This window comes from Scaptodrosophila lebanonensis, unplaced genomic scaffold, assembly GCF_003285725.1.
Source record: "Scaptodrosophila lebanonensis strain 11010-0011.00,11010-0021.00 unplaced genomic scaffold, SlebRS2 tig00000053-arrow-pilon, whole genome shotgun sequence".
In the NCBI taxonomy this organism is placed as follows: Eukaryota; Metazoa; Arthropoda; class Insecta; order Diptera; family Drosophilidae; genus Scaptodrosophila; species Scaptodrosophila lebanonensis.
In genome coordinates this window covers 363808-381987 of record NW_022060548.1, presented here as the reverse complement: position 1 = coordinate 381987, position 18180 = coordinate 363808, and the positions used below count along the sequence as shown (strand labels likewise).

At 37.8% G+C, this 18180-nt stretch overlaps 1 protein-coding gene across 1 annotated transcript; it reads left to right on the top strand.

Annotated features, from left to right (window-relative positions):
- The first annotated feature begins 4633 nt into the window (after positions 1-4633).
- LOC115624026 (protein hunchback) lies at positions 4634-15394 on the top strand. Its single transcript, XM_030518603.1, has 2 exons — positions 4634-5176; positions 12228-15394. Exon 2 carries the CDS (start codon positions 12253-12255, stop codon positions 14800-14802), a length of 2550 nt encoding a protein of 849 aa, XP_030374463.1. The 5' UTR covers positions 4634-5176; positions 12228-12252; the 3' UTR covers positions 14803-15394.
- The last annotated feature ends 2786 nt before the right edge of the window (positions 15395-18180 follow it).

Sequence of the window (18180 nt, the reverse complement as noted above, 5' to 3'; positions counted from 1 at the left end):
AGTTCAACATTTTCGAAACCTCTGGTAGCTAAGACTTTCTGGCTGTTATTTAGTTTACAAAACGCGTGATTTTCCACTGATTTTCATTGTCAAGCCATAGCCAAACCAGACTCTGTGTGTCTGTCCATTACCTGCAACGTGGCATGCAAACTATGTGGCAATAAAAGTCGAAGCAACCAGCCAGCCAGCCAGCAAGCCAGCCAACAACCCATCGACCAAATTTTTGGCCAAACATAGCGGCAATTGTCGCAGGACGTTATGCGAGTTGTCCTTCACGCTTTTGTCGCTCTCAGCTACTTTTACTGCGTAACCATTAAAGGAGACAATGAAAATTAGAGCAACTATGGCCACTCGCCCAAAATCCATATCCTTGCACTGTTCCTGCTGTGTTTGTTATTCCGTTGTTCAGTTGTCGCCGTCGCTGCTTTTACGATTGTCTCTGCTCTAGTTTCCTTTTTTAATCCTTCGGTTTTTCGTGCTAAAAAAGGATTTACGCTCGTTTCAGCCGAAATTCTTGCCTTGTGGGCGTAACGTCGCGAGTTTTCTTTGGCTTTTGATTTACGGGTATTGTCGCATTCGCCGGCCTATGATGCTATTTGCATTTCTGCTCTGTGTGTTTGTGTATGTATGTTTGAATAATATGTATGTATTTTGCTTATAAATATGTATGTATGTATCTATTGCAAGCAGGATTCGAGTTAAAAGAGTTGCACTACTCATGAATAATTCCTGATGCAAAAGTTTTCTGTGGGGCTCCACTCTAGATTCTATGTATAAACAAAGTTTAAACAGTCTCGCCAAAAACTGTTGAACAAGGATTATTTTGATTGCTTACTCAAAAAAAGCTTTTGAGCTAGAAAAATAAAACCTATCCAAGCTAAAATAATATCCAACTGTATGCAACTCGTAAAACGAAAAGAAACAATGTCAAGCAACATACACGTATCTGCATTCTGGTAGGGAGAGATTTCAATACTGGCTGTTGAATCTAAACGTCTTTGGTACTGACTTTTGTCGGGCAGCTTAATGGCTAAGATGCTTCGAGATCATTTGGACATGTCGATCAGCAAAAAGTTGTATGGTTTCATAGGTCGTTGCTATGCCAAAGTCCTTGTGTATAAACGCGTATCGAAGTAGGATGCGTTCGTAATCAGCCTCGGCTTTACAAATACCTCGTACAGCAGCAATTTATTTGCCAGCATATTGTTTTAGATTGAATAAAATTGACAAAATTACTGAATTTAAACATGAACGGAACCAAACATTTCTTTAATTTTATGTTGATAATGTTTAAATTATTCAGATCATTCCGAGCCTTGTTCCAGTAAGGATATCTAGCTCTTAAATAAACTTCATCCACATAAGCATTAGCGGATTATGACAAATTTGTGTCCCTATCTCGTATACTCTTCTAGATCAAGGGTCCACCGCGATACAGACAGACGAACACAAACTACTGTCAATATAGAGTATGTATTATATTTGTTATAACTTATCTGTGTGTTCTGTCAAAATAGATAATATAGTATAATAGGCCTTATAAGCTGAAACAGCAAAAATAACACCAATGCAGGAAATCAAAATAATATAAAATATTATCTGCCATAACACATTATTATAAATATATATATATATATAAATTATAAAAAATTTATAGATCTATTTGAGATCTAGCTCAGAACTTCTTTGTAGCTCCTTGGACAGCCCCGTCCTTATATTATTTAAAAAGTAAACCTTATCCAGAATGCGCTCTGGAGTCTGAAACTTCTCCTACTCTATTCGTATTGTCTTAAAAATAATGATGGAACACTTCTAAGTAATTCCCTTTGCATGTTAACTCTAATCTTAGTCCTGAAGACAGATTGCCCAAAACAGAATTATTATTATATTCTTTTTTGTCTGAAATCCTTATTCGTACAAAAAGCATTACTCAATTAGCACTACAGTAGCGTTGAAAAAAACTATCCAAAATCAATTTGCACTTAAGATCAAAGAGCAAAAGAAGTGCGGGGAAGCAAAGAAAAATAGAAAAAGCAAATCATCCTCAGCGTGAAATCAGCTTAGAAACTCAAGGTGATATCTCAACTGATTGTGAGGCCGTCGGTCTCGGAGTGCGCCAAATGAAAACAAAACTAATGAGCAAGCAACTGGCGAGGGTCCAAAAGGCAAGCTCGGTCAACCACATAAGTCTGCCACAAGGACTCAAAGCCGCCCCTATGCGCCTCGTTGCACATTTGCATATGCAGTCCAACAACAACAAAAGCAACAACAACAACAGCAAGAACAACCATCATAGCAGCAACAAAAGAAGACAAACTCAAGACAAGATCTTCAGGACGATTCTGTGAGTCAACAGCAGGCAATAGGTTGAGGTTAAGTAGCACGGCACGGCCGAAGGATTTGCATATCACTCACCCTCCATATATACGAGTATATTCTGTATGTATAGGGCATGTGTCTGGCAATTAGCCAAAAATGGATGATCATGATGATGTTTGTGTAGATCAATCGCCATCACTCAATTAAAAGGTCAAGCGTGACGCGTGATCCTCGATCTTGATCCCTCGGACATGTGCCAACATGTCTCGGCATTGATTCGGCTTAAGACATTTGTTTTGTCACAACTTTACATAATGGCCGAGGACTGATACTCCCACTCTTTGAGTTGAGACGCACACCCGCCCGCTTAAGCAGCGCTAATCGGGCGATCAACGTGCGCTAATCATGGCCAGCTCTAGGGGATCAGCAGCGCGAGGATCAACTGATCCTGGCATTCGCGTAATATTGGATTATATATTTCGGCTTGGGCTTGGACTTTTAAATCACTTTTAAATCTATGCAAAACGCTGCTCTAGTTTCCCTTTCCATTCCACCTCGCGTCTCTGTTTCCACGGATGCGCGGGATTAATGAACGCAGGACACGGGGCGCGGCACAGGTAGCTGCCCGCCTTTAATCCTTTTAGCGGTTGTTAAGTCCGCACTGCGCGCTTAAGTCCGGTTGCAGTTTTCTAATCCGGTTGACGACGACAGCGACTTCAATGATGCGCCTGCCCAAGTCCAGCTACCTGCTGAGACTTACATAGTAAGTATATTCCCAGTATGCCGGCCAGGCCCAGACCACTGCAGGCTGCTGGCCCGCTCCCTCGCCTCCTGTGTGTGAATAACTCGTGTTATTTGCTTTTAACTGCATATTGTTTGCATATTTTTGCAATAGTTTGTTTTGCAAATATTACTTTTCTGTGCACAATATTTTCTCTTTTTTCTAAATCATTCTAAATTTTGTTCTGATTCTGTACATTGACTGCCAGCCTTTTATCCAATGAGACAGAGAGAGAACAAAAAAATGTATATAAAAATTGCCAGTTATTCAGTTATTAAAAGATTGTTATTTTGTTTGAAATATTAGACTTTTTAACTGATTAAGGGAAGATTTTTCATCTAATCTATTAAATTCGCATAGTTTTTATATTCTTCAAAAATAAAAAAATGAAAATATGTGGTATTCCTATAGTAGATGAATTTAAGGAATGCTTTTAAAAATGAAAGCCCCCAATAATCCCATAAAACGCACATTAGAAAAGTAAAACACTAATTATATTGTCCACAAAATATTTGCCAATTACCATGTACATATGTATTTACATGTCTTTATCTAAAACTACGTACAAGTATGTATTCATGTATTGTGAGCAGGAAAACAACAAGTCTATTGCTGTCCGCTCACACAATGTGGCCCAAAAGCTCATTTATGCCGCTTCACACTCAGCCTAAACAGTAAGTGTTTAAAAATTTGACCAACTCAGCGTGAGGCGCACAAAAGTTGCATTCTCAGCCACCAACGGTCAGCAACAACGCACAACGAGCCAAAAATCAATAATCAATATTAAACCGAATTTGCCAAAAAAGCGTTGCAACATTTTGCAGTGAGAAGAGTGGACGTGGCAACCGTCAAATGCAGGACGACAGGACGCAGGCACTAGGCAGCTGCAAATGCAACAACGTGCAACATCCAAACTGATGTGCACGAAAAGCGTGAGAGCAGAAGGGGAAACTCCTAGACCTCGCCACTAACTAAAACACATGCATATTTACATATATACAGCATCATCCAAATACATACATATGCACATGTGTATGTATGTATGTATGTATGTATTGTACATTCATTGCTTTACCTGCACTTAAAGATACACGCTTGATATGTGACAAAGCTCAAATTTTCGGGCGCCAAATTGTGTGTATATTGGCGCTGCATGAGTTTTTTTCTTTTTTTTTGCCGGCAAATTTAGTATGCACTTTTTGTTGAACATTACAATTTCACTTTGAGCACATCTGCGCGCACATTTGAGCTCAAAACTGAGCGTGCTACGTCCACCCTCGTTGAGTACTGTAATTGAGCGAAGAGGCATCTTTGTTGCTTTGCTCTGAAATGCTCAGCAATTCTCTGCAACTCTGCTGATGCTGTGCGTGAGTTTTGACATTTCCTTCTTTTGCTCCATTTTGAGTGGTTTTGATATTTGTTTCCTTTGCTACATTTTGAGTGCTTTTTTGTACAGATTTTTAGCTATGACTAGAGCTGTTGAGCATGAATTTGATGTCAGTCGTGCTCAGTGCGTTGAAAACGTCGAACGTCGGTCATAATTGGCGCAGTCGAGCAAACAGCAAAAAAGGACGTGCGTTTTAGAGTCGGCAACACGAGAGCAACCCACACAAAAAAAAAATTCAAAAATAATTCCTTAAAAAACAAACGCTTCAAAAACAAATCGTATATATCGTCTGATGTTTGTGTAAAAAAACAACAAATATTAAAATAAAAAGTACACACTTGTCGAAATACACTTTTTTTCATCCCGCACATGCGCGAAGTTTGCGCCCAACAAAATAAACTAAAAAGCAAACGCAAAAAAATAGACAAAAACGAAAACGACGACGACAAAAAAGGAGCAGCAACAACACACGCACACAAAGCTTTGCCCGGTTGCCCGCCGCCGTCGAGTAGTCTGTGCGTGCGTGTGCTTGTTTGTGTGTGTGTGGGAGGAGTGAGCGCGCTTTTTGCCTCGCACGCACTTTTTTGTAATCTAACGGTAACGCAGCCGAGTATAAAGCAGCACAGCTAAATCGAAAGCAGTGCTAACCGCAACAGCACATAGGAAAAGATCTCCTTTTTGTTTAAAAGGTATGTAAATAATATTTTCCATTTAATAATAAGTAACTGCAAATTAGTTGTAAACAAGAATTATTGTTTTGGGCCATTCTGGTTTTTGGCTTTCGACCGCTACGTGTACAAACATACATACTTATATACATACGTATATATGTAAGTATGTATGAATGTACGTATGTATTTAACCTTCAAATATTTTTGTGTCTAAGGCAAATAAATTAAAAAAGCAACCGCAGGTAGCACAACACACAACTGCACTGCACTTTTGCATAAACAAATAAACAAAGATATAAAGTGCATAATTATATGTACATACACACGTATACTACACATACTTAGAACCGCACAAATGTATGTACATACATATGTGTATATATTGCTTTATGTAAAGCGCAAATGGCAAATTGTTGAGGCATCGGTGTGTTAAACTGATTATATAGTACGTTAATGAATTGTTTTTGGGTGCTAGGATTATTCTTAATCTTTTTGTAATTCCATTAAATCATTTTGCTTGATAAATAATTACTATCTTATCTGTATATGGAGAGAATATTCGTTACTATTTCATTTAGTTTTGAGAGCTAAAAGAATCCTCAATCTGCATAGATTCTTCTTTGGACCTTAATTTTATGAATTTGGTTTCTTAAATATACTTGTAAAAAGAATTAGCCAATCCTATTCTAAAGCAATTGCATAAATTATGAAATTGATATAACTCGATTATTCCTCTCAAATTTTATAAGATCCCATAATTGATATCAGGAAGGAAATATGTAAAATATTTTACGTTTAAAAAATCTTTCGCTTATCTAGTTATGTTAGGTTGATCGAAGGAAGCCATCACCAACTCTTTTCAGATATAATTTTATAATAAAGTCACAGAATGAATGCTAAAGTGTAATATTCATTTTTTCTAACACAAATTCAATCATTTAAGACTACATTTCAAAAGTAAACTTTTCAATTTCTGACAGTTTTCGTCATTGCCTGTACATTTAAAATATAGTTTTGTTTTGGAAAGATTTGTGAAACCATTTTTTACCTAAATCAGCTAAATATTGTACCCATTCAAGATTTCCTTTTAAAGGGCTTGCTATTTTCGTCATTATATCTCATTCTTTAGAATATAAGTTAATGTTGATGTTTTATGGTACAATTTACAGAAACAAGTGTCCTAAAAGCGCATCTTACATCACTTTTTACACCATAGATATTTATTCGCATACTTCTTTCAGAAACAAACTTCTAAAGGGCATGCTACTTTCGTCATTATCGGCTTCTTTTTTTTGCCTCTGTTTATTTAGTTGCTGAGTGCTGCTTTTTCTAGCTAACCTTACACACACTCCAACACATTCACACACACACCAACACATTCACACACAGGCACACACATTTGCTAAAAATGCAACAGAAAGAAATTCTAAAACAATATTTCAGAAATCTTTCTGGCTTTTAGCCGATCTTGGTGATCTTGTTTTTTGCCGCACACCATAATCATCGTAATCATCATTATGAACATAATGATCTTCAACATCATTATAAGCTTTGGGTGTCCGGGCTGTGGGGGGGGCTGTGGAAACTGCAAGACAGCCTGCCAGCTAATTTTATTTGTTTACATGTCGACTCACATGTTGTTGTTGCTGTTACACGTCTTTGGCTTTTTAGCAGCCTTTCTTCATTCGCATCATGATGTTGTTTTGTTTTTTGTTTTATTGTAATAATTTAAATTTAGACATGCAACTATAATTCAAAGTCAACGTTGCAATTTTTTAATGGCAAGTGCGACGGCAAAGTCGGCGAAGCTGCCAAATGCATTAAATATTATATTTTTGTACATTGTGCATTTATTTTTAAAATGATTTCTTTATATTTTTTTAAACATGTATTTTTTGGCAGCCATTTCATTGCTGTTGTTTTTGTTTTTGTTCTTGTTGTTTGTTATTGCTGCCGTGTGTCATCGTTGCATAAAAATGTAAAATGATTGTCAGTTTCGTTGATTTGTCATTTGTCGCCGTTGCAGCCAGCTAGAAGGTATACTATAGAGACAGATAGATAGATAGATAGATAGGATAGGATAGATAGAGAGTTGGCTGTAGCCGTGTAACTGTTTGGGGATTATTGCAAACGACAGTTCTAAATATGCCTCTTGACAAAAGATCAGCGCAAGAATGCGATAGGCGATGCCAAAACGTAATGGGGCTTTCTTGTCAAGTTGCATTCTACAGATGAACTACCCCAATATTTCTTCTAATGCATATTGTAACACCTAGAAATGTAATCTCAAACAAATCTGAGCTTGGTATTATTGTTTCTTAAGCCCCATCACTATACATTTTAATTTCAATCCCAATCAACTTTTTGAGATTTTTTCTGTGACTTTTGTAATTATAACATTGAGTATCATATCTGTAATCAAAGTGATTTCTTTTTCCATATGAGTGCTTGATATTGTTGTGTGGTTATTAATACTTTTTATCTAAATCAAATGAAGAGTCTGTTTTATTATAACTATGCATGTTACGTAATAGAGTTACAAAAGATTGAACAACTAGAAAATAGAGAATCTAGAGAACGTTCTAACGTTCCATTTTAGTGGAAATTGGTTTATAAAAATTGTATCTTTTCTAGTCTTCTTAACATGTAATATGCTCATAATTCGAGCTAATATTTAAAAACAAGCAAATCTATTTTTAAGGGCATTCTTTATGGCGTGCTCTTTCTTTAATGTTTCAGGAGTCTTTAAAGAGTTAAAAAAAAGGTTTTTGCTTTATAAAGTATTACTTTTATAAAAAAGACAAATTTGTAGCATTAGACGGAATTTTCGGATTTAAATTAAATCAGAAACTGATGGTCTTCAGATCAATAAAAAATTGATTGATATAATAGTTTATTTATATTATATTAAATTTATAGCTAATTAAACTAAATTAAAATATATATTATTTCACAGATTTTTAGTCAGAGCTTGGAGGTGTTGTACATTTTACAAAACTTATAAACTTTCACCGATCTTTCATCCAGATTAGACATATTTTTGATACAATTTGTGGCACCTTCCAAGAGTTACATTTTAATAAATTTTCCGCAATTTTCGAATTGCCAAAAAGTTGTTGCGCATTTAGTGGCAATTTATTTGTTATTTTTTTCTTCTTGTTACGAATTTTATTGTTGTTGTTGTTCTTTCTTTTGCTGAAAAATTGCACGTCCAAAGGCGTGAGGCACAAAAATTTGTGGCCAATTGTGTTTGAGCTTTTAAGTAAATATTATTAAAAACGCAAAACGTCAGTAGCTGGCATCTAAAATATCTGCACTACTTATGCATAATTGATGGTACAGGAACCGTTTTCGTTGCGCACGACAAATGCATTTCTCTATATTACATAGATGCTGTAAATACATATGTACATATACATGTAAGTATTAGATACATTTGTGTGTGTGTCTGTAAATTTAGCATATTTATTTAATTTAGCTAGCGGTATTTTTAAAGCCAAATTAATTGGCTTGTTATATGGCGGTGTCAGATAAAACAAAGCTGCGCACTTACAAATATATTTCTACTATATATGTATTCCCAGTAGGACTCTTAAGTTTGCAACAATACAATATTAGAGCATGTAAAGACTAGGGAAGGTGTTTTTGGAAATTACAGACAGTTATTATCATGGTTTTGAATTTATTTAGATTCAATATTCAAAGTCCAATCAAAGTTATTTTAAATACGATTAATGAAATATAGGCTCTACGTTTTATTTTAAATTTGTATATTATTTATAAATTCTTATATGATATGATTTATTTGTATGAACTGTAATGGAAACCATGTATAATTAATATTAACTAGCTACCTCGGAAAGAAAATTTAAGCATTCTCTGTCACATTGTTATGTTTTCATAATTTTCTTATTGTTACATTTCACAAAAAGGTTAAGTTTTTACAAAAAATCATTGGTTTTTTGTAAGTTTTGATATATTAATTATATTTTCTAGAATTTATTATGATATTTGAATATATTTCATACATCAACATCTTTGTTACTTTGCTTTTTTAATTTAACAAATCGAGCAAGGTTTTCTTATTAATGCCGTCCCTTAAATTCCTACTGGGTATAAAAAACCGCACACACACGCATACGCATAGACCCATCTCTGTGCGATGAATGTGCAATGAAATGGAAGTAAAGGCAACTTTTTGCTTGGCAAGTTTTTTGTCTGCATCATGATTGCTTCTTTTTTCCTTCCTATTTTTTGTTGTTTTTGACACGCCACACATAGCAACAACAACAGCTACAGCCAGTCAGCAACAAAATATGGCCAAAACTAAAGGCCAAGTGTAAAATTAATATTACGCCGGCTGTGCTGTTGCCTGTTCTGCCTGTAAAGGAGAGGGGCAGAGCGAGGGGGCGCAGCCAAAACTGAAAAGTAAACTAAACATGTGCTAGTCGTTTGCCCGTCAGCCCGCCTCACGCACCCGTCCCCCCACGTGCCACCCCCAGCTACGCCTGCACGTAAAAATACTTATGCATGCATTCGCAAGTGAAAATGTGAAAATGCGAAAATGGAAAAATGGAAAATTCTGTGCTGTGGCAAAATGCGCAGAACAGAAGAGAAAGAACAGCAAGGAAAAAAATGTTTTTGTTGAAAAATCGGTGAAATATAAAAAGGCAAAATTGCAGGCAACGCCAAATCGTGCTTTGTGCATTATAAAAAATTATTTATATTTGCAGTTTTAGTTTCGTTGCAATGCTCTTTTTCACCCCTTCTACTCGTGCATACATATTTACATGCCTATATAGTAAAATATATACACACTATACATATGTATATATACACGTATATATTGGTGTTGGCTGCAAAGCTACTTGTTGTTTATTTTAATGGCCAGTTGCTATTTAATGTTTATAAAACATTGCAGCAATGCCATGAAAGACAAAGCAAGGGGCATTACAATTTAATTGCAATCAAAGCTAAAGGCACACAACTACGACTAGAAGTGCAGACAAAAAAAACATTAAAGAATTACTATTTTCAATTCAAATATTTCAAAATTTATGTAGATATTATAAATAGAGAAAGAGATTAGGCATTAAGTTCGAAGGTTGATGAAAAGTTATCGTAAGCCTGTAGCAAACAAAAATGTGTTTGATTGATTTAGAAATAGCTGTTAATAAATCAAGGATGGAATTGAATTACAAATTCCAACTGACTACAAAAAGGTTAAGCAACAGGCGACAACTATTTAAAGAATTTCGTTAGCTTTATTTCGGTTAGTCTTTAAAGACAGATTTACCAATTTTTTGCTCAATGCTAAAACAGAGTCCGAAATATAAAAAAATAAACAACTTACCAACTGGATAGAAAAGTAAGAGAGTAACAAACAATAACAAAAATACATGCATAATGAAGAGTAGCTGCGTTTTAAAAAATTAATACACCAAAACCATTTTTGTTTTAAAAAACATTCGCTTGAGAAACAATCACATTTCTATAAGTCGCACAACACTTTTATTTTTTGCGAGAGATTCAAGACCAGCGCTTAATCTTCCAAGTACTGGGCAGGATCAGGAAAATAACCAGCAAAATAGACGCTATTTAGCAAACAGCTGTATTGCCTTCGCTTACCTAAGTAGAGCAGCAACCTTTCGATGATTGTTGTAATTCACTTAAATCCTTTTTCTTTTTTATTATTAAACTCGCAAAACTCTCTACACGGCAAGGCACGGCACGGCTGGGCTGGGCTGCTATTTCGCCTTAAACTTTAATCCACAAAAACTGCCGGAAAATTTGTTCGCTAATCAAGGCAGTTTTTGTGCTCTAATCTCAGGAGCTTAAGCTCGCAAATCTGCCCGAGCAGGACGACAACAAGGACCCAGACACAGACGCGAACGCGAACACGGATCAATGCACATGCAAATCCAACGCGTAATTTCTCGTTGTTTGTTTTAATCCAGTTTGAATGGATCAGTAGGAGAGTGTACCTGACTTCCACCCATACCTCGTGAGCAATCCGTTTAAGCGCGTGCGCAATCCGCTACCTGCGAAATATATAAGCGGCTGATCCTTGCAACTTGCAACTCAGTCACGCATTTGCTTCTTTAGCAGCAACACGCACAGTGCGCGTACGAATCGTATTAACAAACAAAAAAGCTAAGCGGCAAACAAATAGCGAGTGACACACAATTTCAACAATTTGGATTTCGAACCACAGCAGCAACAACAACAATAAACGGTAGGTGGCTCAGCATATAGCCAGTGGATTTATATATGCAACAGCCATTTTTTTAACCACAACAAAAAACTGAAAAGTGCTCAATTTTTTGTGTTCATGTTGAGTGAAAAAGCGATAAGTGAACCACCACGCCACCCTCCTTCTAATCCATCGTTTCATACAAACCCAACCACCCCGGCAAGGCAATTTTTTTCGTATTGTTTTGGTAACCACCCCCTGCCAAAGGCACTCGGTCGCTTTAGGGGTGGCAATGCAAAATAAAAACGTGCCACAAATAAACAAAAAAAGGCAGCCAGCACGAAAAAATAAAATGAAAGCGCACAAAAAGAAATTAAATTCGACGCAGGCGCACGGCCGAGCTCTGAAAATCAGCGAGGGAAAGTCAATTCCTGCTTCTCAAATGCTAATTCAATAACAGGAGCTTCTTTAATTCCTGAATATAATGATTTCGAAGCAGTTTTATAATTTAAAAGAATGTTTTTGAGAGCTTTGAGTGGACACAAAAAAGGAATTGTTTGTAGGAGTTTCACTCACAAAAAATTTTCCAAAATATTTGCTACAAATTTTCAAACAAAACACAGAAATGGCTTGCGCCATTTTTAAATGAAAAATTTAAAATACCTAGGAACATTTTTTTAGAATTGGATACTTCTAGGGTACTTAACAAACATTATATTTTTATAAAGAAGTGCAGTTTCTCTGCAATTCTTCTTAGCAAACATTAATTCATATCTAGAATATTTAAGCAACATTTACACGTTCTCCTCCTTTCTTCTTTACATACAACCCATGACATATTTACTAATTTTATAATATTTTTTATTATCTTTGCAGCAGCAACAGTTGAGTTGCCAGCGATATGCAAAGTTGGGAGGCCATGCAGACGGCAGTTAATTACGAGCAGCACAACGCTTGGTACAACAGCATGTTTGCTGCGAACATCAAGCAGGAGCCGGGTCTGGTTGCTGGCAATGGGGACAGCAGCAGCCCCAATTCGCCACTGCCCTCGCCCATACCGGGTGCTACACAATTGGAGCAGTATCTGAAGCAGCAGCAGCAACAGCAACAACAACAGCAGCCAATGGATACATTGAATGCCGCCGCAGCACTGACTCCCTCGCCCAGCAACAATGACAACAATAGTCTGCAACATTTTTATGAGGCCAGCAACAATGTGGCCAGCAGCACGCTGCAGCAACAGTTTCTGCAACAGCAGCAGTATCAGCAACATTTTCAGCATGCGCAGCAAACTGCTGTTCAACAGCAGCAACAACAACATCATCATCATTTGGCGCTTGGCTTTAACCCATTGACGCCCCCCGGCTTGCCAAATGCCGTGCTGCCTGGCAGCAATTTGTCGATGCAACATTTCTATGCAAATATGCGACCGGGACAGCAACAGACGCCTAGTCCGCAGCCCTCGACAACAGCTGCCGCGACAGCAACAACAGCGGGCAGTGTGGCCATGGATGTGGCCGAGAAGCTGCAATCCGCATTAACCCCACGCAGCACCCCACCCATGGATGTGACGCCGCCCAAATCGCCAAAGTCAATAAATGGCGGAGCCGCTGCCTCAGTGGCCAGCAATGAGCCAGAGAAGGAGCACGATTTGATTTCAAATTCGAGTGAGGACATGAAGTATATGGCCGAATCGGAGGACGATGACAACACCATCCGCATGCCCATCTATAATTCGCACGGCAAGATGAAGAACTACAAATGCAAGACCTGCGGTGTGGTGGCCATCACAAAAGTCGCATTTTGGGATCACACACGCACTCACATGAAACCCGACAAGATCCTGCAGTGCTCCAAATGTCCTTTTGTCACAGAATTCAAGCACCATCTGGAGTACCACATACGCAAGCACAAGAACCAGAAACCATTCCAGTGCGACAAATGCAGTTATACGTGTGTGAACAAATCTATGCTGAACTCGCATCGCAAATCCCACTCATCGGTGTATCAGTACCGGTGCTCCGATTGTGATTATGCCACCAAGTACTGTCATTCATTCAAGTTGCATTTGCGCAAATACAATCACAAGCCCGGCATGGTGCTCGATGAGGATGGCACTCCAAATCCTTCGCTAGTTATTGATGTCTATGGCACGCGTCGAGGGCCCAAAAACAAGTCCGTCTCGGGCCCAAGCGGTTCGAGCAGCAAGCGCGGAAATGCCCATCAGCACCATCATCATCATCAGCAACAGCAACAGCAGCAGCAGCAACAACATGCGGAATTAAAACCTGCCATTTCACAGTTGTCGGCAGCACTCCAAGGATTTCCCACAACAGCAGCAGCAACGAGCACGGCCAACAATGTGCTGCCAGCTTCACCAGCGAAGAGCGCCGCCAGCGTCGAACTGCCCAGTCTTCTACAGAAGCAGCAGCAACAGCAACAAAAGCAACAACAACAACAACAACAACTGCAGCAACACCAGCAGCAACAGCAACAGCAGGCGGCTGCCAATTTGCTGCCGCCCCTGGCCTCGATATTGCAGCAGAATCACAACATGGCCTTCTTCCCGTACTGGAATCTCAATTTGCAAATGTTGGCTGCCCAGCAGCAAGCGGCCGTGCTCGCCCAATTGTCGCCACGCATGCGCGAACAGCTGCAACAGCAGCAGCAGCAACATGCGTCTGGCAGCGATGAGGAGGAGCATGAGGATGATGATGAGCTGGAGCGTAAGTCTGTGGACTCGGCCATGGACTTGTCACAGGGCACGCCCACCAAAGAGGAAGATCAGCAAACGCCCACCGTTGCCACACATGTGGCCATGAATTTGAAGCTGAAGGACGATGATACGCCACTGATCAGCAGCAGCAGCGCCTCAAGGCGCAAAGGACGCGTCCTCCAGCTGGACACACTGTTGCAATTGAAGTCCGCCTCGTTGTCGCCGGAGCATCTGAAGGCGCCCGCAACTGTAATGCCCACTGCCTCGTCCCCCATTGCGGGCAGCAGCAACAAACAGCTGGCCGATGAGCATTGCTCGGGCGCCTCCTCCGCCGATGAGTCCATGGAAACAGGCAATGCGTTGCCCACCAATGGCGCCACTCAGCAGGCAAATATCAGCGCCAGCTCGACCGCATCCTCCTCGGGCAACAGCTCCAATGCCAGCACATCCAGCAGCACCTCGTCCAGCAATCAAGCTGCCACAACAACAACGCCCGCCTCCAACTCCGGGGGCAGCAACAATAGCAACAACAGCAACAACAGTGGAACGCCTGCGGCTGCCGGCGCCATCTACGAGTGCAAGTATTGTGATATCTTCTTCAAGGACGCGGTCCTCTACACCATCCACATGGGCTACCACAGCTGCGATGACGTCTTTAAGTGCAACATGTGTGGCGAGAAGTGTGACGGACCCGTTGGACTCTTCGTCCACATGGCGCGCAATGCTCACTCGTAAAAATCGGTCGAGACTCTTTCATTTTTTGTTAATTTTTTATCATTTTCTCGTTGTCTTGAATTGTACATAATCATCAATTATTTGTTGTCCAGAATTGTAAATAAGCCAAAAAACCTAACTACTAATTTTAGTTGTAAGTCCTCTAACCCCCCAACCACCCTTCTTCTTTCCCCTTCATTCTCCTTTACTCGCCATGCATCTCGCAAGTTTCCTTTATGATTGCTCATTAGTTTCTAAGCCTGTCGATGAACCTCAAAACGAACGAAAGAAACCAAATCAAAACAAAACAAACAACATTTTCGAACAAGAACCCTGAAAAAGGTTTAAAAAAATTGTAATACATAAAAATGTATTGTCAGCGCATCATTTGCACAACTTCTACCTAATAATAATTATAATTATTATTTACATTATACATTTAAGTGAAGCCAAAAACTCAAGCCAAGTCAGGAACAATCCAAAGTCAAATTAATTGTGTAGTGCTATCGATATGGAATTAAAGAATTTAGTTTTTATTTTAGTTGTACGTTATTCGCTCGCTAATTCGACATTTAGTTCTATTCTTATTTAATATGACAATTATTTAAAACCAACACACAATTGAATAAATAAATGCAATTTATCAAAATACAACTTTCATTTGTTTTTCCTTTTGATTTTCTCACTAAAAAAAACAATCTTTGGCAAATGGACAATAGTTTTAATACAAAAAGAAGTACAAATTCAACGATTTTTAAAAGGCACACATTATAAATGAAAAAAAAAACACAAAACACTTTCTGTTTATAAACAATTATTTGTAGCGTAAAATGTTGTACTATACAAGTAAGATGGCTACCAAAAATTTACAATCTGAGCAAATGGATCAAAATTAGAATTTAAAACTAAGTAGTACTTTGTAAGCGAAGGCGCAATAAATTGAAAAGCATTTTATGAGAGCCCAGTGTAAACTAAATGAAAATTTTATGTATTTCTAAGAGGTCTTGCAGATAAGTTGTCATGTTTTTAATTAATAAATAAAATCCAAATTATAAAACTATTCAATTGTGAGTTTTATTTTCACAAACCTAAAGTCTACAAGCTATATATTTAGAAAAGCTGAATGAAAATTTGCTGAAGTAAACAAAATTTAAATAGCTTCCCATAAAAAAATAAAAACAGTCTCTCTTTTAAAAAAGTACAATGTTTAATAAATGGGTTGTCATCAAAAAGTTTCCACGATTTAACTTGAACTCAGCTAAAAACTTAATTTCTCATGTTTGCATGTTTGCTTTTCAAAAAATAAATTCAAAAACTTTCATTCATGCAGAAATGCATATAGTATGTATGGAGTATTTATGTATTGTGCATTTTCTGTTCTACCTGGGTCTTAAAAAAAAGATGAAAATAGTTATGAATTTATAAGTACCTAAGGATTTTTGATGATGAAATTTACATTTACATTTAGTGAAGGACTCCAAAGATTGGTTGGCCGAGTTTTCCAGCAGCAAGGAGCAGAACTTTTATGAGAGAAGCATTATGAATCTATTTATGGAATGCCAAGAAGTCATTAAAAAAGACATACATATATATACATATATACACTGCGCGTCATCAGGTTAGCGCCTCCCTTTATATTCTCACTAAATTCAATTTTTATTTTTTTAATTTGCGAGCTACAAAAGTGTGTTGTAATGTTTTTATTTTATACTTTAAATATTTTTAAGCAAAATTAATAGTCTGCAGTTCCGGCTTTGTTACCAATTACTTCATAGATTCGATTGGGTATTGTATCATACAGTTTTCCAATTTAATTTAAGAACCCAGCGCGTTTATTCCTTCAATTATATATACGTGTATGTACAGGGTGCGCCATCTTTTATGTCGGTATGTAAATATTGAATAACTTTGTCATTAGTGAACCGATTGACTTGAGTAGACCAGTGTTGAAAACCTCAATTCAAGAAATTGTACAGAACAAAATTAAATAAAAATATCTCATACTTGAAAATCGGTTGTTTATTTTCAAAGATATTCAATGTTTACATACCGACATAAAAGATGGCGCACCCTGTATGTATATATACGGCACATATAAAATGAAAACATGTACTGATAGTACATAAACAGAATTGGAATTCCGCCCATTTATAAATTGATCATTTTACTTGATCTAATTATGACTTGATAATAATTTTTAAATTGATCTTTTCTAAGTACTAAAATTTTTTGTAAAATATTTAATTTTTTTTAAACAAGTTTCTTGTGATTTACTCAAAAATATTGTTTGCAAAAATTTCCTTACAATTTTAAGTATAAGCTAATTTTGTTTACTACATTGTGTGCAGCATGGTTGTTGCCTTTTTAAAAGATTAATAATACTTGTATTAAGAACAAATACACGCTTCAACTTATTACTACCAAACGCATCGTTGAAAAATGAAACTAAATGTTGGCAGCATATGTTCCTTTTGGTTGTCATCGAAATATCCTTAAGAGCAAACAGTCCAAACACGGTTCATGTATGTACCAAGAGTTCTATGGGCTCCCTGACCAATGGCAACTGTCAACAGTGCTTATAGAGGGAATGATTTATCGAAATTACCGAAAAACCGCACAATGTAATGCAATGGGAAATGTGAAAAGTTTTTCCGGCACAAAACTGCTGGATCATGCGCTAATCAGCTGCGCTCAATAGGGAGCGTGCGGGTGAGCCAACAGCAAATTGAGGCAGGACCACAAAGGACCCAACAATTTTGATGGATTATTGACACACACATCACACGCACACACACACACATTCTCTCACATACTATACTATATATTCATATTCAGTTAAACGAGGAGCGAAATTATAAAATGATGAAACACTCATAAGCAAGCAGGCTACGCCTCGAGAAGCGCCGAGGATGATGACGCAGCAGCTAAGGAAGCGAGCCTCAGAAGGTTGCAAGATCTGGGGTCTGGGGTCAGGGGTCGTGGCTCGAGGGTCGTAAAATGAAGATTATGCGCATGCGCTGAGCGCGCGCGTTTCTCAAACAAATGGCGCGTGTTTGTCGAGTGGCAGAGAAAATTTGAAAATTTGTTTCCTTCGGAGTTTTCTTGCTGCTGCCACATGTGTGGCGAGGCAGTCTCAGTTTAAAAATAGTTGCATTTCTAGTTGCCTGCTTGTGATTGGAGGAGAAATAGGAGGGCGATCGCGAGGGCGACGCATTGTTTTTCGTTTAAAAATTCAATTTCCAATTCCAAAATTTAAATGCCGTTTTTCCTCATTAAATTCAAACATAATTGATATTTATGACTTGCATTTCGATCGAAGGCACTTCCAGGGGCGCAGTTAAAATTTAATTTGAATGGCAATTATTTATATACTCGTACACATACAAGAAGTATAGTATA